At 53.2% G+C, this 21,707-nt stretch overlaps 7 protein-coding genes across 7 annotated transcripts; 3 read left to right on the forward strand and 4 right to left on the reverse strand.

Moving 5' to 3' along the window:
* Nucleotides 1-26: 26 nt before the first annotated feature.
* On the reverse strand, nucleotides 27-2,041 carry B0T23DRAFT_174914 (aspartic peptidase domain-containing protein). Its single transcript, XM_062832975.1, has 2 exons — nucleotides 1,631-2,041; nucleotides 27-1,553 (listed from the first exon to the last, which is right to left on the reverse strand). Exons 1-2 carry the CDS (start codon nucleotides 1,868-1,870, stop codon nucleotides 204-206), a joined length of 1,590 nt encoding a protein of 529 aa, XP_062692184.1. The 5' UTR covers nucleotides 1,871-2,041; the 3' UTR covers nucleotides 27-203.
* Nucleotides 2,042-5,568: 3,527 nt separating this feature from the next.
* Nucleotides 5,569-7,000, reverse strand: B0T23DRAFT_174869 (uncharacterized protein). The gene has a single exon (XM_062832974.1). The coding sequence runs from the start codon at nucleotides 6,879-6,881 to the stop codon at nucleotides 5,841-5,843; it is 1,041 nt and encodes a 346-aa protein (XP_062692185.1). The 5' UTR covers nucleotides 6,882-7,000; the 3' UTR covers nucleotides 5,569-5,840.
* Nucleotides 7,001-7,078: 78 nt separating this feature from the next.
* B0T23DRAFT_382968 (CHD5-like protein-domain-containing protein) lies at nucleotides 7,079-8,616 on the forward strand. The gene is made up of 3 exons (XM_062837368.1): nucleotides 7,079-7,434; nucleotides 7,511-7,697; nucleotides 7,784-8,616. The coding sequence occupies exons 1-3, from the start codon at nucleotides 7,348-7,350 to the stop codon at nucleotides 8,152-8,154; spliced, it is 645 nt and encodes a 214-aa protein (XP_062692186.1). The 5' UTR covers nucleotides 7,079-7,347; the 3' UTR covers nucleotides 8,155-8,616.
* Nucleotides 8,617-8,865: 249 nt separating this feature from the next.
* B0T23DRAFT_174932 (uncharacterized protein) lies at nucleotides 8,866-10,279 on the forward strand. Its single transcript, XM_062832976.1, has 3 exons — nucleotides 8,866-8,951; nucleotides 9,050-9,081; nucleotides 9,177-10,279. The coding sequence occupies exons 2-3, from the start codon at nucleotides 9,062-9,064 to the stop codon at nucleotides 10,243-10,245; spliced, it is 1,089 nt and encodes a 362-aa protein (XP_062692187.1). The 5' UTR covers nucleotides 8,866-8,951; nucleotides 9,050-9,061; the 3' UTR covers nucleotides 10,246-10,279.
* Nucleotides 10,280-10,789: 510 nt separating this feature from the next.
* On the reverse strand, nucleotides 10,790-13,839 carry B0T23DRAFT_382976 (uncharacterized protein). Its single transcript, XM_062837369.1, has 4 exons — nucleotides 13,662-13,839; nucleotides 13,103-13,398; nucleotides 11,468-12,858; nucleotides 10,790-11,392 (listed from the first exon to the last, which is right to left on the reverse strand). Exons 1-4 carry the CDS (start codon nucleotides 13,708-13,710, stop codon nucleotides 10,924-10,926), a joined length of 2,205 nt encoding a protein of 734 aa, XP_062692188.1. The 5' UTR covers nucleotides 13,711-13,839; the 3' UTR covers nucleotides 10,790-10,923.
* A 1,588-nt stretch (nucleotides 13,840-15,427) lies between these two features.
* Nucleotides 15,428-17,398, reverse strand: B0T23DRAFT_360889 (uncharacterized protein). The gene is made up of 2 exons (XM_062836269.1): nucleotides 17,252-17,398; nucleotides 15,428-17,161 (listed from the first exon to the last, which is right to left on the reverse strand). The coding sequence occupies exons 1-2, from the start codon at nucleotides 17,286-17,288 to the stop codon at nucleotides 15,888-15,890; spliced, it is 1,311 nt and encodes a 436-aa protein (XP_062692189.1). The 5' UTR covers nucleotides 17,289-17,398; the 3' UTR covers nucleotides 15,428-15,887.
* Nucleotides 17,399-18,844: 1,446 nt separating this feature from the next.
* On the forward strand, nucleotides 18,845-21,613 carry B0T23DRAFT_175057 (uncharacterized protein). The gene is made up of 3 exons (XM_062832977.1): nucleotides 18,845-19,163; nucleotides 19,220-21,432; nucleotides 21,490-21,613. The coding sequence occupies exons 1-3, from the start codon at nucleotides 19,089-19,091 to the stop codon at nucleotides 21,581-21,583; spliced, it is 2,382 nt and encodes a 793-aa protein (XP_062692190.1). The 5' UTR covers nucleotides 18,845-19,088; the 3' UTR covers nucleotides 21,584-21,613.
* Nucleotides 21,614-21,707: the final 94 nt, after the last annotated feature.

A 21,707-nucleotide genomic window follows, 5' to 3' on the forward strand; every position in this document is an offset into this window, starting at 1 on the left:
GCTTTCTTCTTCCAAAGATGTGCTGTCAACTAACTCATTTTCTTTCTCAAAAGGGTACACTGAGGGTATCATATGTTACAGGAAACTTCAATAACTCGCTGGCTTACTATTGATATGCGGCATGTGTGTGTGTGTGTGTGAAACGAAAAACAGACAACCAAACAAGGATGCGGAATATTGTACAAACACCGTGTGGTGTGCTACTAAGCCACGATAGCGGCGGCCATGAGGGCAATACCCAGCACCAAAGCATACGCATTGCTCTTGAGCTGGTAACCGGCAGAATCCTTCCCACTCGGAGTTGCAGATTGGCCCTTGGTAGATTGGCCCGTGGCATCGGCCGAAGTGGGAGTATCATTCGAAGAGGTCGTACCAGAAGCGGTTTGGCTGGTCTGAGCACCCGATGTGGTCGTTATCGTAACGGGCTCAACCTTGGCAGCGAATCCGATGCGCTTCTTATCCACATCAAAGACGCTATACACGTTCTTGAGAAAAACGTCTCCGAGCAGCCAGCCGTTTGCCACCACCTCGCGTCCATAAATGTTGCTTCTGCACGACGTGCCGCTGCCCGCCTGCCAGTCTTTGGCCGAAATCTTGTAGGTAACACCGCTAAACGTCACCTCAATCGGAGAGTCGCTGCACGGAACATACCATGTGACCTCGTCTACCGTCGTGGAACCAGGAATAAGCTTATGGAGAGCCGTGACATCCGCTGGCGGTCCAAAGGCAAACGAAGTGCCCGTATCAATGTACGTCGTACGGCCCTGGAAGGTCACCTTTTTGCCTCCAAATCCAAAGCCGTCAATGGGAATGATCCAAGCGCCCCTGTTATCCTTGGCCAGATTCGTGTAGGTAATGTCACCCGTGTACTTGGAAGGGTCGACACCTCCAAACGTGATCTGACCTTCGTTGACTGGGTCCGAAGCTCGGCCCAGAGTGACGGCAAAAATGTTGCTTTGGAGAACCTTTTGGTTCACAAGCTCGGTTATGAAACCGTCTGTGCCCCCCACGGCCATGTCAAGGCCAAGAATGCCATCGAAGGCGAAATGAGTAAAGTCACTAGATGTCTCATTGGCCAACCCGAAGGCCATATCGAGGGAGATTCCGGCAACCGAGATGGTATCACGGGCGAGAGTGCCGGCAACAGCGCCAGTTCCATAGGCAAGACGAAACTCCTTGCTCTGCAGCTTGAGCGTCTTGGAGTCGTCAACCCCGAAAAGGTTGTGGTAGATGCAGGCGTCGCTCTTGCATGTCGAGCCCATGATCCACGCCGTCGAGGAACCGGTGTCTAGGAGCATATACAACGGCTTCTTTGACGAACCAAACTGAACTTTGGCGAAATAGGCGTAGTCCGAAGGGTCGTGGTAGATGCCCGCGCTATCCTTCCTGTTTGTACTCTCGGGTTCGACAACGGCATACGTATTAGTCCTGGCTGCCAGCCTGCCGGACCTCCTTTTTGGTACTCGCGTGCTATCCAAGCTAGCAAATCTGTGTGCAATTCGCTTGGCGTCTCGGGCAGCTCGGGCAGCGCCAGCTTCGGGACTCTCATTAGGCTACCAGATTGAGCGTGTTAGCCTGCATCAATTGCTGAGAATAACCGTTGGACATCCGAGAAAAGAACAGAACGTACATCGGCGTTTCTTTGCTCCACACTGAGACTGATAAACCCGTCCGGTGCGGGTTCACCTCCAGGCGGCGATGGAGAATGGAATTGACCTCCAGCTCCCACAAGCGTCTTTCCTCTAACATCGTTACTACCGCTCACATAACAAGGCTCCCCTGGATCGCATGGTAGAGGAGGCCAGATGAAGAAGGCGCAAGCTGAGGTGGCCAAGAGCGTAAGCTCTAGGAGCTTAGGTATCCCAACCATTGTTGAGAACACTGGTCACTGACCCTCAGCGAGTCAATCCACCACAATCGAGGTCGTTGTTCGGATACTGGGCTCCTGTCCTGATATCGGCAAATGTGTCGATGACCTAAAACACTTTGACGGTGGGTATCCGTGAGTGATATGCACAGGCTCCTAGTTGTTATGCCTCAAGTCTTCAACCCCAAAGAATGAAGATGGTTTCTGACTGAATGACTTTAGGTTTCGTTGTTGACCGACCCAAGGTCGCGAGAGATGGAATTATTGCAATTAGCGATTATTTAAGCATTGGGAAAGATGAGTGAACGGTTGTGATTATGTGCATTGGTGGTCGCCGATAATGTTATGAACGTGAAAAGAGAAAAGACAGATTGCCGAACGATGCGATGCGGTTGTATGTATCCGAACAAGATGGAGAAATCGTGGTGTGGTGGTGAGGGGGTGGAACGAATCGACGTCGAGGTCAATATCGGTTCGAGATCGTTTGTGGCGGGAAAAAACCAAATGCTGATATGCTTGATGCAGATGCTAATGCAAGGCAAAACGGTAGGTAGGACGCGCGGTGCTTGTGGCAGATGTACAGATGGCGGCGGATTGGATTGCCGAAGCTTGATGTATGTATGTAGGCCAAGCCCTAGTGGAGGAGGAAATCCGTCTGGATGGTGATCGCAAAACTGCGCTTGTTGCCCGCCGTCGACACTGCGGATAGTATGAGTGGGCGTTGGTGGATCTAACAAAGAGTGGAATAAACAAAAATGACAACACCCGCCCGGTAGTAGTAGTATCTATTCAAAGGAAAGTACGAAGTAACAAAGTCTCCCGAAGCTCCCCTGGCATAGCCAAATGCAGGCGGAGGAAGTTGTCAGGGTACTTGGGTAGAGGAGGAGCAGGAGGAGGAAGACGGGAGAGGAGGAAGTGATGGTGGTGGTGGTGGTGGGTGTTTGGGGAGTTGGAGAAAGAGAAAGTCAACTTGAATGGAATGGGGACATTGGATGTGTGATGAACCGTTAAAGGTAAGGCACTGTACCTACCATTGAGCCATCCAGCCCCCGTCCCGCCATGCACTGAACTGATAGTGGACATGCAGCCTTTTCTAGACTTGGCAAGTGGATATCAGGAGGAGCCTGGGAGGCCACAACGAAAAGGGAAGCGAGCGAGACATGGCTGAGGTGCATCCCTCGTGGACGAGGATTCCCGTCCAAGCCAATCGATGGATGCCAATTCCTTCCACAACCAGTCAAGCGTTTTGGGGTTTCTGGAAAACAAGATCCTCTTGACTCGGATATAACCCCTTCAGTTGGGAAATTCAAAGGCTTATCATCACTGACGATGATAATGTTCTTACCTTGCTCCCCTCTGTTTACTTGAAATTCCAGGGACTCGGTCCAAGAAACCGTTGGTTTTGTCTCGAGAAGTGCGGAGAGAGAGAGCCTCTAGTTCTACCCGTACGCTAAAACAACCCAGAGATTCAAGATAGCCCAATTGCGATGGACATACTTGCTCGGTAGCAATAGCCCGGAGGGACAACTGGACGTCACGCTAGTTCGGGCTTGTGGTAGCCTCTTTGTTGTACCGCCCAAACTCTCGAGCCGGTGTAATACTAGTACAGAACGAAGGGGTGTAGTGTAGGTAGGTAGTGACAGCGAACCTCAAGTGAACCGCAATGAAGCAACGTAACAATCGCCAAGGAATGATTCTCAAGAGTATGTAAGCGGGAATAAAAATGAAAACGACAGTCGACACTCACTCGCATCAACAACATCAACATCATCCAAGATTCTTTCTTGGCCTCGAACATGGCGAGGGTCATTCATTGCCGACGAGCGGGTCCGCGGCTCCATCTTCATAAGAAGATCGCTTCTTTAGATAGGACCCTGGTCCCTGATCGTGCGCGCAGCCTCTGTCTCTCTGGAGAAGCTCCCCCCATTCCCGAGATGCGGTTGGCCAGACTTATCACAACAGATGAACAAGCTCCGGGTGGAGATGGCACAAGGCCATTTCGGCTCCATCTTCTGATCCGTGCGTCTGCACCCAATCTGCGGCGTACCTCCACTCTGGATGGAACGCCTCACTCGGCTCCCTGTCAGATCAGTCAACGCAAGAAAATGGGTTTCCATTTTCATGACTTGGGGGGTCACCTGGAACCCTGAATTGTTGGTGTCTGGCTGGCCGCTGGAGTCTGGAAAGCCCAGTCTGTTCACCCCTTCCGGGAACTTCGGCGACGATTTATAAACGGCACTCTTGTGAACAACACCAACGACGACCGAAGACGACCATGTTGTTGATAATGACAACGGTAACCTGGATGATCATGCTTGCCAGATCTCGTATCTTGGAATCGTCCTGTCAATGTTTCCAAATTTGGTATGTCTTTTCCCTTGTCTTGAATCATGTATAATTTCTCCTTTTCCTCCCTTTGTCTTTCTTGCGCCTCATCTTCTTCGCTCTCTGCCGTTGCGGCTGCTGTTGGCGTAGCATGCGCTGGCCGCTTCGGGTCTAAGGCTGCGGGGTGTCAATTTGGGGACGACAGGGGCTGGAAGCCAGTGCTTGCAACACGGGAGCAGGGGGGGCAAGAGGGCCGGTTGGGACTGGACCGGGGAGAGAGCAGGGGAATGGAAGGCCCACAATGTACAGTATAGCGACAACACACAACAACAACAGCGACAACAACGCCGAGCCGACGGGTGCCAAGTTGCGAAATTGGGCTTGAAAGCGCAGACGTTCTCGATTTGCTCCCACTGCCACTGGTCCCTTTAAATCCGGGGGTCAGGAAACCAAGACGGACTTTCGGACGAGTCAAGCCATCCGTGACCTTGACGGACCGGACGCTTGTGCCGAAGCCGAACGAAACCTCGCCTCAAGCCGTACACTACATTTCTACAACCACAAAACAAAGATGTCGTGTTGTCCCATCCCCAAGGTTTCTTAAGCTTCGGTAGGTATGATTTTTCTCCCTGGACTCTGGAGCAAATAATGTTTTCACAAAGAGAGCAGTCCCTCTCTTTGAATCTGAAACTTTACAGATGAACATTGCTTGCGCTTGGTCGAGCTTCGCTGCAACCGGAAGTTCACTGGAGACTGGATGCTGAGAGCCTGAAACCACACCTGTAACTATATGTGGTTACACACAATGGCTCATGACAACGACCCGCAACAATGACGAGTCTCGAAATCATACCACAACAATGGGGGAGGAACCCGAGTTTCTGCGTTCTGATACATGCGGGTCAATCACCCTCAAGGCCGGTTGGTTGGTTGTTTGGGTGGTTGGTCGGTTGGTGATATAGCTGACAATGCGAATCGTATCATGTATTGTGCTACCGATTGCGTTGGGGGGCGTGGGGGTGTTTTCCCCGGTCTCGACTCTCTGGAGAATATATATCCCCATGTTACTATCACGGTATTGTTCCGAGATAACAGGGCGAGACATTGCTTCGGTTATCGGTTTACGATACCCTGACTCTCTTCATACGAGCTTTTTTTTTTCTAAATAGGTATATTAATTTCACATCTGCAGGGCAGATGGCATGGGTTCGGGTTTTTGGGAACAAGCTTTTCGGCTCTGGTTTTCTTCTCTGTCATGACTGTTGACGATGTTATAGGTAGAGTTGTTGGATCATGGCCATAAGGAAGGTGCAGTGGTGGCAGCGCTCGACCGACCTAGGTATTCGGGTCCATACGGCCATAACCTCTCTGTTTTTGCCGTCATCGAAGACCGACTGCTTTCGGCGGGATCCACAAGCCATCTTTAAATCGAAGCTGGGCAGTGATAGACATTGGATTACCGTTTAGAGGTTCCTTGTTTTCGATAGTCGTAAGCCATTCCTTTGCTGCTGGATCCTGGATGTGCTGCTAGCCTACAGCACACGGCCGAAAAGACGTGCCAAATGCCGAAGATGGATGTCTTCGAAAAGTCTGTGGCGTTTCGTTTATGTTTCTTTTTGAAACGATGTGTTCAGCAGCCCAGGTTCAACTACAAGTCCTTCCTGCACTGGTAAGTCTCGTACCAATCCAATGCTGAACGTAGAACCCTTGAATCCCCAAATCTGTCCATATGTGGTTGAGAGAACTGTGCCCCCAAGGTAGTGAACTGTTCAAGCTCCTTTCCGCCAACAAGTCCCGATGCTGCCAACGTCCTCAGGAACACCCAGAGAGACTCATTCGTGACACGATAAGATGCAGCAAAATTGAGAACATCCGAAAATGTCGACGAGAGACTGATATCATCTCCACATATGTCCCGCCCCGAGCAATCGTAATTGTCCAGAAGGTGGTAGAGAAACGACCAACCAGAAATGTCCTTGTGATGTTCAAAGCACCATTTCTTAACGGCCGCTAGAATGTTGATGTGGGGATTATAGCCACTCCATTCCTTCGCTACTAAGCCGACAAGATATCGAGCGTGGCACCATGCGTAATAGTTGCGAGGATGTCGTTCTCCGGCCAGAAACACAACATTTTCTAAATCTCCAAGAACGTCCACCCTAACGCCCAGCGAACTGTGCAGCCCGACTAGCCACCGGCGGTGGTTCCATAGAGTGGGCGACTTGGTATGGCGGTGCAATCGACTAGTAAGCAGGCTGTCCAGGAACATCTTTTCTTTCGTCAGCACGGTCCAGGCGTGTTGATTGTCGTTTAACTGCTTTTGGATGAGTCGCTTCCGCGTGTTCGCGGCCGTGAGAAACTCGGGATCCATAAGAAGGATGACCGCTGTCGCGGCGAACAAATCGTCGTCGATCTGCGGCGACGAAGAACTGCCAGTGATGTGATCTTGGAGTATCTTCCGCGCAACGAGGAACGCTTGAACCAGCCCAAGCTTCGATATTCCTACTGATATTCCATCTTGAAGCACATATGTTCCCTCGGGCAGCGGGATCTCCTTGCCGAGAATTTCAATCTCGAGGCGGCCACAAGATGGGGGGGTGGTCAGAATTGGAGAGATGGAACTGTAGGCTGCTTGAGGGTTGCCGACCTTCAGGGCAGCGATAGTGGATTTGTCCAGTGCCCTCGACATGGTAGAAGGAAGAGAGAAGAGCAACAGCGTAGTGCTTTTCGAACGTGCTGCACTGTCGTAATGCGTTGCCCGTTGATGTTTGTCCAAAATGATGGTCACCAACCCTAACCCGTCTACTCATCCCATCAGGGGCAGTTCAGTTTCTTGGCGGCTTCCAGGTCCTTCCCGCATTCCATCCTGTCGCCCCACCATCACAGGAAGAGATAAGCGACCGATAGGCCCTTTGTGCAGGTGTCCTCCAGCTGCAGGGAACAACTGGCACCTTCTGACAGCTCCGTCATAGCTTCGATCATAGGATCCAACAATCTTTTGGGGGAAAGGCGGTGGCATGAGCCAGTGAGCTGCCTCCATCTGTCTCCAACAACTCGAACTAGGTCGCATACTCGACAGCTAGAGCTGGCCGATCGCATCTCTCACCACGATTCCATCAGCAGCGGACCGAAGCCAGCTCACATTCGCCGCCAAGATGCCGTCTCTACTGGTCGTCATCTTTGTCATCGAGCTGTTCGTCCAGCTTGTCAACACCATCGGCGCGGCGACGATCAACAATCTTGTACGTGCTTTTGATCTCATACCCACTATGACTATCAAAGAGCCACCGGAGTAGCTAACTGCGTTGCCCATCACAGTTGTGGCGCATCGCCCTATCTCTCCCGCTTCCCCTCTCGGCCCAGTTCGCTGCCCAGCGCAAGAAGCAGAAGGAGTATCTCGCAATCCGCCGCGAGCTCAACGCCACCAGCAGTCAGGATGAGTTCGCCAAGTGGGCGCGCCTTCGCCGCCAGCATGACAAGCTGCTAGAGGACTTGGAGAAGAGGAGTAGGATACCCCTCCGGACAACGACGTCAAATCTCGAGGAGATAGACAGAACGCTGTGGGCTGACATGTGATGCGAACAACTACAGAGAAAGAACTCGACGCAGCCAAGACCAAGTTCGATCGCACTCTCACGACTGTGCGCGTGGTAGCTACAAGGGGTTTGCAGTGGTTTTTGCCTTTCTGGTACTCGCGCGAGCCCATGTTCTGGCTGCCCTACGGCTGGTTCCCCTACTACGTCGAATGGTTCGCCTCGTTCCCTCGCGCGCCGCTGGGCAGTGTCAGCATCGTGGTGTGGCAGTGGGCGTGCACGGGTGTGATCAAGCTTGTCATTGAGACGGTCATGGCGGTTGTTGGCTTGATTGTCGCTGCCAGACAGAAGCAGCAAGAGAAGCAGAAGGCGAAGCAGGCGGTGCCTGCGGCGGGAGGTGGTGACAGCAAGGCCGAGGAAGCCAAGTGATGATGAGGATGGACTTGGAACATACAGCAATAGAAGCGGTTTATGTCAGCATATGAGAGGAAGATTGTATACACGACTATTAATGTATTATAGCCGCTGACTGGTGAGAAAGCCAGCAAGGCCTGATGATGCGATGGCTTTTACGAAATGGAATGTCTCTCATCAATTTGACGCAAAGTTCTTCATTGCCGGAGCTGGAACACTGCAACACTACGTGAGATGACTCTTGGCAGAGTACTTGGGCTTGATTTAGGCGTACTTTTTGACTTCGACGACCATTGGAGAGATCGGCGAAGCTTCGAAAGCGCCAACGTTTACAAAGTTATAATGCGCATGCGCATGCTCGCGCGTAAGCCGGTTGACCAGCGCATGACAAATGTTGGTGAGAAGACCTCATCGGTAAAGCCCGAACTAACTGGGCACGATTCTTCGTTACAGTCCCACTGGTCGTGCGTGGTGATCCGACCCGGCGTTGTTGGAAAAGAGGAAGAAGGTGAAGACGGGACAGCCAGCCCAAAAATTTATAGGTTTTTTTTTTTTTTTTCCTGCCTAGGGAAGGCTTCGCGGTGGGGGACGGATGGGTGGAGCCTGTGGTTTGGATCCACACGCACTGGACCTGCCAAGCCAAATTGCAGCGGATGCACTTCTGCCTGCCGCTACAACCTAAACGGCGGCTAACACATGCCGGCCTGCCTCTTTCAGCCTCGCTCACGACGTCAATGGATGCCGCCATCTGGCATCTTTCTTCAAGCATTAATCGTTTGAGTTGAAGCAAGGGATACGCACCTTTGAAGAGTGTAGGTCCCTACTACCTTGGGTTAACATTTTTGTGTCTCTATCCATATTATCTCTTGAATCCGTACCATGATCCAGAATCCATAACATCAATAATTAGACATCCTTCAACATGACGATATCCTGGGGAACGTGAGTGCTTCTCCTCTGTTTACCAGCTACCTTTCCCTCAAGTTGCAGCAACCAGATTAATCTTGAACGGACTTATACTAAGTCTCCCTCTCCAGAATCCGTTCCCTCACAATCTTCTTCGCCCCCGTCCTCCTCCCCAAAGCCTTCGGCCTCTACCGCAACTTCCGCCGCGGCCCCCAATCCGTCTATGGGCCGATCAAGGTCCGGCCCGTTCGCTCCTCCGTCCGCCGCGCTCTGCTCCTCCTCTTCTCCCTCTCGCTCGCCTACCTCGCCCTCGCCCTCCTCCCCATCTACTCCCCCGAGAACATCTTCCGCCTCACGCAATCCCGTCTCCAAATCCCCGTCGACGTGCTTTTCACGCGCCTGGCCTCCATCCGCCCTCCATCCGCCGCCGACAACGCTTTACGTCACAAATTCGTCAACCTCCAATCACGTCTGCTCTACCTGCAATTCGGCCCCGACGTCTTGGCCTCATGCCCCTTTTGTTCCTCCGACGACCCCAAGTCGTACCTCTACTACGCGCTCCCGACCATCGTCGCCCCGCATCTCTTCAACCTGGGCATAATCGCCCTCGTCACTTCAACCATTTTCACCGGGCGCGACGGGTACAAATGGCGATACCTGGCGACCATGGCCTCCCTGGTCATCGGGGGTGCGGACGTGTACATGGTCAGCTCGTATAACCCGCAGACCAACGCGCGCGCGCTGCGGTTGTACGAAATCGATTTCTTCCACTGGCGACAACGATCGCTGCGCTTTCTCGTTCTTGCACTCCTCGACTGCTTGCTTGCTACGCTCATGTATCTAAGTTCGACGAACCGGATGTTCGTCAACTACCCGAGCCCGGCCGAGCGCGTGGAAACCGTGGTGCGCCAGTTGCAGCAGATTAAAGGAAAAGTCAACGCGGTGGGCGTGATGCAGAATACAATCAGTCGGGATGAGGAGTTGAGGGCACGGGGCAATGCGTATTGGCAGCATGAGGTGAGGCTGATGGGGGAAGTCATGGAGGAGAGGGATGTGGTGGAGGGGGTGAGGGATGCGTTGCGGGAGAGGGTGGTGGTTGAGAATGTGGAGAGGGATGCGGAAATTTATGTGAGGGCCATGTTGCCGCCTTTTTCGGCGGCCATGTATGGTGGGGGTGGAGAAAGGTCGAAGGATGATTAGATGAGAGGGGTTTTTGGTTCGAGATGTATTGCTTTTTTTGTTTTGCGTTTTGGTTGACCATGTTTCATTAGTTGGCATGGCGTTGTGGATATGGCATGCGGTATCTAGAGCGGTTATAGATCTTTTTCAAGGTGCTTTGCCTACGTGGGTATGCTGTATGATGGATACCGCGAGTTCTTCTCCCAAGAGCCGATGGATGATCTATGTTAGAACCAGTTAAGTTACGCTGCATCCGGGTAATGCTAGGCTATTCATAACTAATTATACCAGTACCCAGAACATGGAGAAGCATATTGACATCTCTTTGGTTTGACGCTAGTTGTAACTCCTATCCAGTAAGACACTACCAGTTTCCGCTACATACCCAATGTAGTTTTGTTTAGCCACCACCTCTTTTCCATTTCCTCAGTTCGTTGTTCCCTTTCTACACTAAGACGGTCCAACGGCGCTACCCCACTGTCTCTAATGATGAACGCTTTCCAGATATCTTCTTTCCCATTTATCATATTACATATTTACCGTTACGTATAGATCTTTTAGTATCTTTTTTTTTTTTTTGCCTCCCCATGTCAACCGCACCTTGACCAAACCCAACCAAGGGTCCTCGAGTCTACCGTGCTGATTCATATCCCCAACCGCCTGCCTCCTCCTTCTTCCCCACCAAACCCTAGAAACCAACTATGCATACCCCCCCGTATTCCCCGTATTCCCCGTGCCCGTACTACTCGTACTATCTTTCCTTTTGTTTGGCGGCTGCGCCGACGCCTCCTCCACGCTCCGTTCCAAAAACCCAGCCCACAAATCAGCCAGCGACTCACGACCACCGCCTGTGCTGCCCTCTCTTACCGACCCGGCAGTGGGAGACATGGTGCTGCTGTTGTTGGTGTGGGAAGACATGTCGGAGAAGAAATCGTGATTCAAGGAGGGGGAGCTGGGCGTCCGGTGGAAGGGCGAGGTGGGTAACCGTAAAAGCGAAGAGGCGCTGCCGAGCCCCCCGCCAGAACCACCTGGGCGGGCGAGACCAGCTTGTTCGCGTTGCTCGTCGGTCCAGTTGAGGAGGCCGGCGATTACTTGGAGGATTTGGAATTTCTTGGGGTCGGAGCGGTCGAGGGAGAGGAATTGGAGGAGGTGGTTGGTTACGATTTGTCTATGAAAGGTGAGTGGGTGGGTTAGTTTGGTGATGGGTGGTTAGGTTGTTGAATAAAGGGCAATCAAAACATACCGGTCGATGGTCTCCTCAGGCTTCATCTTCTTAATGTACTTCAACGCCTTGGTCAAGTGATCATTCAGCACAATCGCCTCATGCCTCAGTTTGCCAATCAAGAGATTCTTTTCCTTGACTTCCTTCTCAAACGGCGCTGTGCGCTCCAGCTCCTTCTGGAGTGATTCCCTGGCATCCTGGGCCTCCTTGGCTTTCGCATCCGCCTCCTCGGCGCGCTTCTTCATCGCCGCCAGCTGCTCCTCGCTCGACTCCACCATCTCCCTCAGCTCGCGCTTGCGCGCCTCCTGAATCTCTTGCAGCGCGCGCTGTAGCCCGTCAATGGCCTGCGACTGTGTATTCCTCTCCTCCGCGACGCGCTCGTATGCCTCCCGCACGTTGGCCAGCTGCTCCTCCAGGTCCGTCGCCTTGGCCTCCAAGCCCTCGCGCATGCTGCGCTCCTCCATGGCGATCACCTCCCACTCGCCCATGGCGGCGCTCGTCTTTTTGAGTTCTGATCGAATGTGTTCCACCTCGCGCTCGAGGTCCTCCCGCTCCTTGCCCCAGTTCTGTTGGGACAGGTTCGTCCGGCTGCGCAGGCTGTCAAGCTCGCGCGCCTGCTCGTCCACCTGCTCGCGCAGCCGGACGGCTTCCTCCTCCTGGGTTTGCGCCGCCTGCTGCAGCTCCTCGTTGGCTGTCTCGAGCTCCTCCACGCGCGCCCGGTCCCGTTTGAGGCGCTCGCCGAGGGTCTCCTTGATCTTCTCGACGCGGTCGAGCAGATTCTGGTACTGTGTCTCGGCGTGCTCCTTGGCGGCTTCGGATTCTTCGAGGTCGGACCGAAGCTGGGACACTTCTTCGTCGTGGGTGCTTTGTATGCTCTCGAGTTGCTTGCGCAGCTGCTCGACTTCGGCACGGAGGGCCTCGCGGTCTTGCGACATGGCTTCAAGCTTGGCGCTGGTTTCTGTGCTATTGTTGGTGGTGGTGGTGCTGCTGGTGGTTGCTGATGTCTCGTCGGCGGTAGTAGAGTTGGTTACTGGAGACCCCTCCGTCGGCGGTGGGGATGTTGTAGTAGACATTGTAGGAGCAGTTGTTGTTGTTGTAGAGAGATTGGGGATGTGACCGTTTGCGCTGTCGGGAGCATGTCCGTTGGTATCGATGGTACCAGCAGCAGCAGCAGCAGCAGCAGCAGCAGCAGCAGGTGTTGTTGCTGTCGTGTCCTCTGCTGGGCTGGCAGCTGATGCCGACTCGGATTCAGGGTCCGGGTCCGGGGCCGGATTGGGATCCCCGTCTGGCGGTGGCGGTGGGTTTTCAGATTCGGAGTGGTCGGCCACAGTTGCGGGTACCTCTATGTCGGTGTCCTCGTCCTCTGCTGGTGCTTCGACCTGGTCGAGTTTCGGTGATGTGTTCTGTACACCCTTGTAGAGACCCAATCGGGGTCCTTTGTTAGCGTTCAAGCCGGCGAAATACATTATGATTAGAGTAAGGGGATTAAAAAATGTTGTTCAAATAAAAAAACGAAGCGGCTGTAACTAGCATGGCAAACAGTGCTTCAACAAAAATAGAGAACTGAACATGACGGAGGCAATTGGAAAGAAACATGGGTTGAGGGAAGAAAGAGCGACGATAGCAAATGTTGGTGGGTCGGGGGTATTCGCATACCAAGGAGGCCGGGGTTTCCTCTACAGGCAGAGCAGTTTCCTCTTCAGTATGCTCTGCTCTTTCAGCCGCTGGCGCTGCTTCTGCCTCTACTTGTGGTGGTGGTGGTGGTGCTGGTGGTGCTGGTGGTTGGTCTGACAGGACTTCGGCATCTGGTGCAGCATCTGGTGTGTTGCTCCCGCCGCCCTCCTTCGGCTTCGCCTTGATATTACTGGTGGCGGCGGCGCCCTTCTTCTTGTTGTTGTTGCTGTTGTTCTTCTTCCTCTTGTTGGCGGGCGAGGGCGCGGGTGACGACGAGACTGCCGGCAGATGGCAAGGCGTCAGTCAGTCGAAAACGAGATCAGAAGGGTGTACTTGATTTCCATCCCGAGCCCAAATCGTTTCAGAAAGCTGTCCTGTTAGGTACCATTCCGGACCTCTGGCCAGCCATGCTAGCTAGTGCTGTGCAGGGTAATTGGTACACTACATTGGGCGGGGGGACCCCATGGGCGCGAGAAGCGAATGGAGATGGCGTGGATGGTTGTGACAGGAGCAGGTCCAGATTCGGGGCAACGTCACGTACCTTGGCCAGCCGATTGGGCGGCCTTGGTGACCGGCGCCGAGGGCGACATGGTCAATTCCACTTGTTCAATTGCGACGACAGGGTGTAGTACACTATTGTCAATCTCCAAGCGGTTGCCAAAAGACCAAAGGTGTGGTTGGCGTTTGGCTCCCCAGTCCTTTTGGCGTGTAGAGTGAAATTTACAACATGACAACAATGCTGGCAAAGCCGGGGCTGACGGGGAGGGCGGATTGTCCTCCGTTCGAGTCCTGTCAGTGTCACTGCCCTGAACTGCCGCTTTGGGACCGACCCGGACTCCAAAATCTGCCCGTTGGTTCTGATGCTTGCCCTTGCCCGTCTCTGGAATTTGTTGCAGTGGAGTTTACTCCGAATTATTGAGGTACCTCTTCCTTGTCCAGCTTTTGTGGTGCCTGGCCACCACTCATGCTTCCACCCTTCCATTCTCGGCGTGTCTTGTATGTACTTCACTCACTCGGGGACGCGTGTACTCATTTCCAAACCTTCCATAAAAAGAGCTCTGACGGGACGTTGAGATGATATGAAACACTCGCACAACAAACTCAGCCCCACGGACATCTCTTCTTCCTGTTTCCAATGGCAGTCTATCAGTGGGAACTTTCATCAGCCAGTTTCCTGTCTCGTCTATCTTTGGGGTTTGGAGGTACCTGGCAGCTTGCAGATCGGCATTCCATCTTCTCACTGCCCTGCACCCCGCGCTTGATCAATGTCCACCCACCACTAAGTACCTTCCCCATGTCCCAGCATAGCTAGCCAGGTACCTACCGAGCTTACCTAGACTACCTACCCTCTGAAGCTCGGCACCTCGCACAATATAATTGTTGGTTGTTGGATACGAGTGCCTGGCTGTCTTCTGGCGGTTGCATCCGTCTTGTACACCGGAAGTTGTCTTATTGACATCTCGGCTGGTCTGTCCAGTTTGGTTCGGTACGGTACCTCCTCATGTGTGTTCTTGAATGAGCAGGTACCTTGACGGCAGTGGACATAGGAGCCAACATGAAGGCTCCTTGTTCCTCACTTGCGATGAAGCTCCATTTGCTTAATTTCTTTCTGAAACCAGTCGTTATAGATGGGAACAAAGCATTGTTTGGATAGACATACAATTATCCCTTCACTTTGCGGCACTCTGGAACGTCGACTTCACATTCCTGAGTGACGTCTTGTCGTTACAAAGGCGTACATTCCGGCTAAGTGACCGTAACTTACAAACACACACCAATCGTGCAGAATCGTAGTTTTAGGAAAGTTAGTACAAGTGCGAACGCACGACCCACATCCAGGTCCAACGCACGAGCCACGCTGTAGAATAAAAGAGAGCCAATCCGTCCGCAAATTTTCGGAATCTTCTTTTTCTCTCCTTTTCTTCTTCACATATTTCCCCTTCGCCTGCAGGCAGGTAACGTTTTTCCAGCTTCGGCTGGGAAGATGTCCACCTGTCGGATTTGTCTCTTTTTCTTTTCTAGAAAAAGAACTCAATGACTCTGTTCGCAAGACAGGAAGAAGTAGAACAGATTTTCACAGCGCGCTTTATAATCCTGATCGGCCTTCTTTTTTTCTCCTAATGGGTCTTGTTCAGGTTCGCTTGGTGCGTACATCAAACCTACAGCTTAGAACTATATTACACACATTGCACTTCATCCATTGCATACGGAAAGATGTGGTGTTTTTGTACACAACATCGAAATTTGTGTCCAACTATGCTGATGGAATCAGACAATGTGACATCCCAAACCCAAACCCAAACCCAAACACACACACACACACACACACACACACACACACACACACACAAACATGTAACATATACATTTTGATGAGAAACCCATGCAATGAAAGAAAATGAAAATTTGCTTCTATGGACAACAACAATAAAGAAACAAGTTAAAAAAACAAATGATCCCAAGCCTGGCGTCCCTTTCCTTTTCCCGCACAGTAACTTGTGACTATGTAGATGACCTAACCGGGGGTATTATTCCGAGTTAACCAGCTGGCCGCCCGAAGGTGGGTGGTAAAACAAACATCATGTAGCGCTTTTCCTGAACCTGTCCGTACAATTGCGTGGGCATCCCTTGCTTGATTGACCTCACACATGAATCACCATCCATAATCTTCTCTTCAAGCCCTTCTTCTGGCCCGTGTGCTCGTCATTGACCGGGTGGCTCGACCCGGCGTGCTCGACCGCGTGGCTCTCGTCGGAGTACTGGCTACCTAAGCCTTGGTCTTCCGGGTAGAGCGAGTAGCCCTAGCAGGCGTAGTGGCTTCCGCCTTGGGCGTGGCAGCCGCCTTCTTGGGGGTGGTGCCAGCGGCTTTCTTGGGAGTAGCAGCAGCCTTCTTGGGAGTGGCCGCGGCCCGCTTCCTTGTCGACTTGGGCTCCTCCTCTTCCTTGGTCTCCTCCTCCTTGGTCTCAGCCTTCTCCTCGGTCTTCTCCTCAGCAGCCGCCGGAACCTCGATAGCTTTGACGGGCTCCTCCTCAGCAGCGGTCAGGAGCGCGGGCTCCTTGGCCTCAGCGGCCTTGAGCTGGGGCGCCTCCCACTCGTAGTCCATCTCGGCGAGCTTGGCAGCTCTGGCCGCCCGCCTCTGCTCCTCCTTGGTGATCTTACCCTGCCACTTGGACTCAGGCAGGGCCTTCTCGAGTTGCTTGCCAGCCATCTTGTTCCAGGGGATAACCTTGAAGCGACGGTTGGCGCCCTTGAAGAGGTCCTTGTGCACCTGTGCGGGAGGGACGACCTTGGCGGTCAAGATGTGGCCGAAGAGGAGGTACTTGTCCATGGTGCGGGCGGCAATGTCGGCAACCTCGGCGTCGGCGAACTCGACGAAAGCGCGGTGACGGCTGGCGCCCGTCTTCTTGTTACGAACAACGCGGAGTCTGGTGATCTCGCCGAACTGGCCAAAGTAGGCGCGAATCTCGTGCTCGTAGAAACCGTGGGGGATGCGACCGAGGTACATGACACCGCGCTTGCCGCTGCCCTTGGTAGCACTGGCGTCCTTGTCGTCTCTGGTCTTCTTCTTGGGAATCTTGCCGACATCCTGGCCCTTCTTGAAAGTGCTGATCTGCTTGCTGGCCTCCTCGTTGTCCTCCTCCTTGTCGTCGCCGTCAAGGTTCTCGACAAGAGCCTGGGTCTCGTTGTCGAGCTCCTCCTCTTCCTCCTCGTTGTCGTCCTCCTGCTCTTGCGCCTCGGGCTCGGGTGTTGGCTCCTTGGTCTTCTTCTCCTTCTGTGCCGGCTTCTCCTTCTTCTCCTTCTTGTTCTCCTTTACGGGCTTCTGTGCCGACTTCTTGTCCTCCTTGGGGGTGGTCTTGGATGTCGACTTGTCGGTCTTGGGTGTGGGCTTGGGCGAAGGGGCAGCTACGGTGTCCTTGGTAGCCTTTTGCTTCTTGGCAGCGACGGGGGTGACATCTTCGGTGGCCTTTCTCTTCTCAGGCTTCTTGCTGTCGGACTTGGGGGTAGAAGCCTTGGACTTTTTGTTGGCGGGCGACTCGGTGGCTATGGTGAATAGGGATTAGCTTCAGTCGCAAGATTTCCATTTGGACAAAGAACTTGTCTTCAGAATGGGACGTTGTTTATAGAACTCACTCTTTGTCTCCCTTCTGCTGCGGGTTACTGGGGCCATTTTGGATGATGATGATTGCAAGTAAGAACTGTACGGTGTCTGACTTGCTGTTTACTTGGGAAGGGGGACCTTGGGGAATGCAAGCCGCCTGCACTTTTGGTCAAGAAAATTTCTGGACTTAATCGATTCTGCCACTGCACTAGCAGGCGGTGAGTCTGTAATTTCACCCCCACACTATAGCGCCAACCCACTCGCTCCGCACCGTTAACCCCAACCCCAGATGGCTTTGTTACAGACACTTACAAGTCGCAACGACCTCAACGCTCAGTCCATTCTTACTCTCTGTAGAGGCATTGACGTTGTGCTGGGTACAGCTTACTCCAGTACTATCTTCTCCATGTCAGTTTGTCATCACCTGTTCATCCAATGTTGCCAAAGAGATGAACATTACAACACCACTTAGTTTTACTTTGTCGCATTCTCATGAACCATCACTGCTTTCAATGTTAACGCCGTGCCATCAATTCAATACCGTATATACGCAGTACCGTACAAACAGAGGGCAGCTGTTGTAAGCAAGTAAGCCCAAAAAACAGTACACACACGACCACTGGTTTTGGGTGAGCCCGTGTGTAGTCTTTTTTGGGAATCGCCTGGAAAGCAAGCAAAGGACCTAGGTATAGACAAACAAGCAAACGACTTGAAAAGGGAATTGTTCCCGGCAACGTGCAGTTCTGCTCCCGAGAAGATGAATGCCCAAACATGGAAGCACTTATTTTCTTCTACATTGGCCCTGAGCATGCCTTCCATATCTCACTACATACGTGGTACACGATAAGCTGGACATGGGCAGCTGCGTCACCAGTTCCCGAAAGGCGACAAGGCAATTGATTGGATTATAACTGGAATGGCCTAGAAATAGCAGCCTTCCCCAGGGCAGCATTGGGCTGACTGTTCCCCGTCTAGACTTCCGTTCCCAGCCCAGGTTCCCGCTCCATGGATCCCGAGTGCCCCGGTACCTCTACCTACCAGTGGTGAGGGAGTACCTCTAGCGAGTGTAGGCTTCCTGTGGCCTGTGGCTCCAATAATAATCGAGTGGTTGGCAAGTTGAACGTAAAAGTCCAATGGCTGGAAATGGAACCGGGGGGATCGGCAGGGCATCGTGGGGAATCAGTTGGATACTGCACTATCAGCGCTAACCATCGCCGCCGCCGGCTTCTTTGCATCGACGAGACCTGCATTGCCTCTCTCTTGCTTGTTTCAACTTCCAAATGCCCTTTTGTCTCAGCCATTCTTCCCTCCCTTCCATACCTACCTACCCCTCGAACCTCAGCTCCGATCTTTCTTGGCTCCTGTCAGGTCTTGACATAACGACAAACAAACACCACTGACTGTCCATCGCGACTCTTGGAGAGGATTGTCCAACTTCAGCTGAGAGACTCCGTCATCGGGTGATTCATCATAACCAACTGAACCGACTTCGTCATCCTGTCATCTCAACCATCGCTTTCGTCCAATCACCCATTCAAGTGCGCTGCCACTTATCCTCACTCGATACGGTTCACGTCGTAGCCATATAGTCCCTATACGCCATTGATACCGGACTAACACTTTGCGTTTTCATGAGGCGTCTCATGCGCGGCTCAGCCTCACTCAACATTTTGAGACTCTCCAGACCTGACACTACTACTACTACACCCCTGTGGACTCAGCCTGCTTGATCTGCGCCTTATCCGAATGTGCCATGTTTGCCTTGAGCCTTCAACTTGGATTTGCCCTTGAAGAATCGCGAAACCAGACATAACAACTTCTGCCGGCGACACAGGCGCAAGTGGCACTTGAAGGGGGAGGAGCGAAGCGATGGCCGAGTCAAAGAGGAAGAGTCTCTGGAATCTGATTCGTGCAAAGAGCACGGCAATCAGGAACTTCAAAGATGTCAGTCAACAATCACTCACCTCGAGATATGACTACAGACCTAACACCTTGTACAGGTAACAAAGGAAGCAGGTCATAGGAGGACAGCAAGTGATGGCGACGCAGTTATACCCCGAAGGAGATCGGATCTGCCTACAGAGTTCACAAGCGATCGTCGCCGACCTAGGCGGCCCGGCGCGAATGGCAAGGGGAAAGGCCGTGACTACGAGATCCATCGTCATGATCCAGGTCCGCTTACCGACTGGCCGCCATCAGGCATGTCAAGTGAGGAAGAGCTGTCTTTGGCCCAGGCGATGCAGCTAATATCCAGGGGTGCTCCGGCTTTCAGAGGTCATAGGCGGCCTATACCGCACGCTCCCGATCATTGCTACACTCTTTACGCTACCGTTGCAGGGAATCATGGCGATGACACCGACGCCGCCAACTTGCACGACGCCATGACCCAGCTCATGACTCTACGGAAAGAGGGGTCCGGTTACGCAAACTACCCATGGGAGACTTTTGAGCAGCCAAGCTATGCCTTTTGCTTTGGAAAACGTGCAGGAACCATTACACTCAACCATTGGGTATCGTTAGCCAGCGTTATTCCGCCTTCAATACCACTTCGGGATTCCGGCGTAGCACCACGAGAGATTACGCTGGACCGCATCTTTGAGAGGCTTCAGGAGTTGGAAAGGGGGTTGGAGGACGATGATGAGGATCTCATGTACAAGAACCTGTACCGACGACTTCTCCGAGACCCCGACAAGTACCTGAGCCCCCACAAGACGTTGGACAAGCAAATAACCGATCTTATCATGGTTTTATCCCGACCAGACTGGATCGACTTTACCTTGCCCAAGAACCAGGTCGCCACCAAGTTTATCTACGACAACTCACTTGCGAATGCTCCGACCTACCACAAGTTCTTCCACCAGCTTCTTCTTAGTGTCGAGCTTGACCTACGCATCAACTCCGGTTTACACCTTGCGGAAGCAAAAGAAAAGCTTGTTGCCCAGATTCCACCGAGCATACAATGGAACCTTGCTCTTGCTCGCCGCTGGCGCGAAAACATCCGCGTAGACCGCATTGGAGAGCAACCGGACCAGATTCGTCTTCGGTTTAAGCTACAGAAGCGCCAAGTCCGCATGCTCAAGCGATTTATCCAGATGATGAAGTGGCCCAATCTTTCCGAGACCATCGCCTGCCTCAAACAGCACGAAGCCCAGGGTACCCTCACCGGCCACATATCCTCGCACGCCATGGCCTTCTTCAGCGGCCTCATCCTCCCCGGCACTACCTTCCCCTTCCTAATCATGAACTCCCTCGTGGATATCGACCCCGACCGAGCCACCGACGACCTCGCCCTCCTCACCCACATTCACCCGCACTGTGGCTTCCAATACCGCGGCAGCTACACCTACTGGACCGCCGCCTCCATCGTCGGCAAGGTCCTCGCCCCTACGTGCCTTTCCATCGGCGGCTGGGTCGGCCCCGCGCGTCCAACGGTGCACCTCGATCGCGCACAAATAGCGCGCATCCGGCAGCGCAAACCGCCCGCCCGCTCTCAAACCGTTACCCCGGAGGACGTCAAGACCATGAACGATCGCTCCGATCCGCTCGGCCCTCCCGCAGAGGTCTTCCCCGTCAAGGAATACGAGCTCGTAGCGCCCAAGATGGACGAGGACGAAGATTACGACTATGACGGTTACCTGACCGACCTCGTCCGCATCGAAATGCTCCACCTCCGCCCGTCCAACGCCAACGACAGCAAGCACTCCATCACCAGCGGCGCCACCAGCAGCGACAATGGCCCGAAGTGGTTTGACGCCAGCATCCACTTTGCCATTGATGGGAACTCGTGGCCTCTGAGACTGACTTTCGACGTGAACTTTGTGCACGCCTGGCCGTGCAGCGACGGGCCGCATCCGTTGTTCTTTGACTACGTGTACGAGTCCGTGAGAGCGGACAAACTAGTGCATGTGCGCGACTGGAACGGGGTGTACGGAGGCATCAACTCGAGTCTGGACGGCAGCGGTATGATACATGGTGGGCCCAAGTCGTTTGGGTTGGGGAGTAACGGGTTGGGAGGAGGAAGTAAGAAGGGGAGCAATATCATGAGCGCTGGTGGCCGCACGACGACGGCGACGGACCACACTGGGCAGGATCAGGATAATGAGCGGGTGCTGGTGGTGGAGGCGTTTGGGGTGCCGGATAACGAGGTCTTGGCGAGGGCGTGGTGCGCGCATTGGGGGTTGAGTGCTGTGGTTGCTGATATTTCGAAGACTTGGTGAGTTTCTTCCAATTCTGGTGTGGAGAAATGGAGGTTGTACTGACGTGATAATAGCATGGCTTGCGCTATCCGCGAGGCGTATGCGGCTGCTTTGACTGTTGTCATCCTGGTTGATGATGAGCAGAAAGTGGAAAACAAGGATGAGTGATGAGAGAGAGGTGGATATATATAATAAAGATTTATATACTTATGCCTGGGAGATGGAAACCTATGAGCACTTGAGGGAGAAACGGAATTTCGAGGGCCAGCAGCAGGGAGGCTCACTCAGACGG

The sequence above is a fragment of the Neurospora hispaniola genome, assembly GCF_033458365.1.
Source record: "Neurospora hispaniola strain FGSC 10403 chromosome Unknown B0T23scaffold_5, whole genome shotgun sequence".
NCBI lineage: Eukaryota > Fungi > Ascomycota > Sordariomycetes > Sordariales > Sordariaceae > Neurospora > Neurospora hispaniola.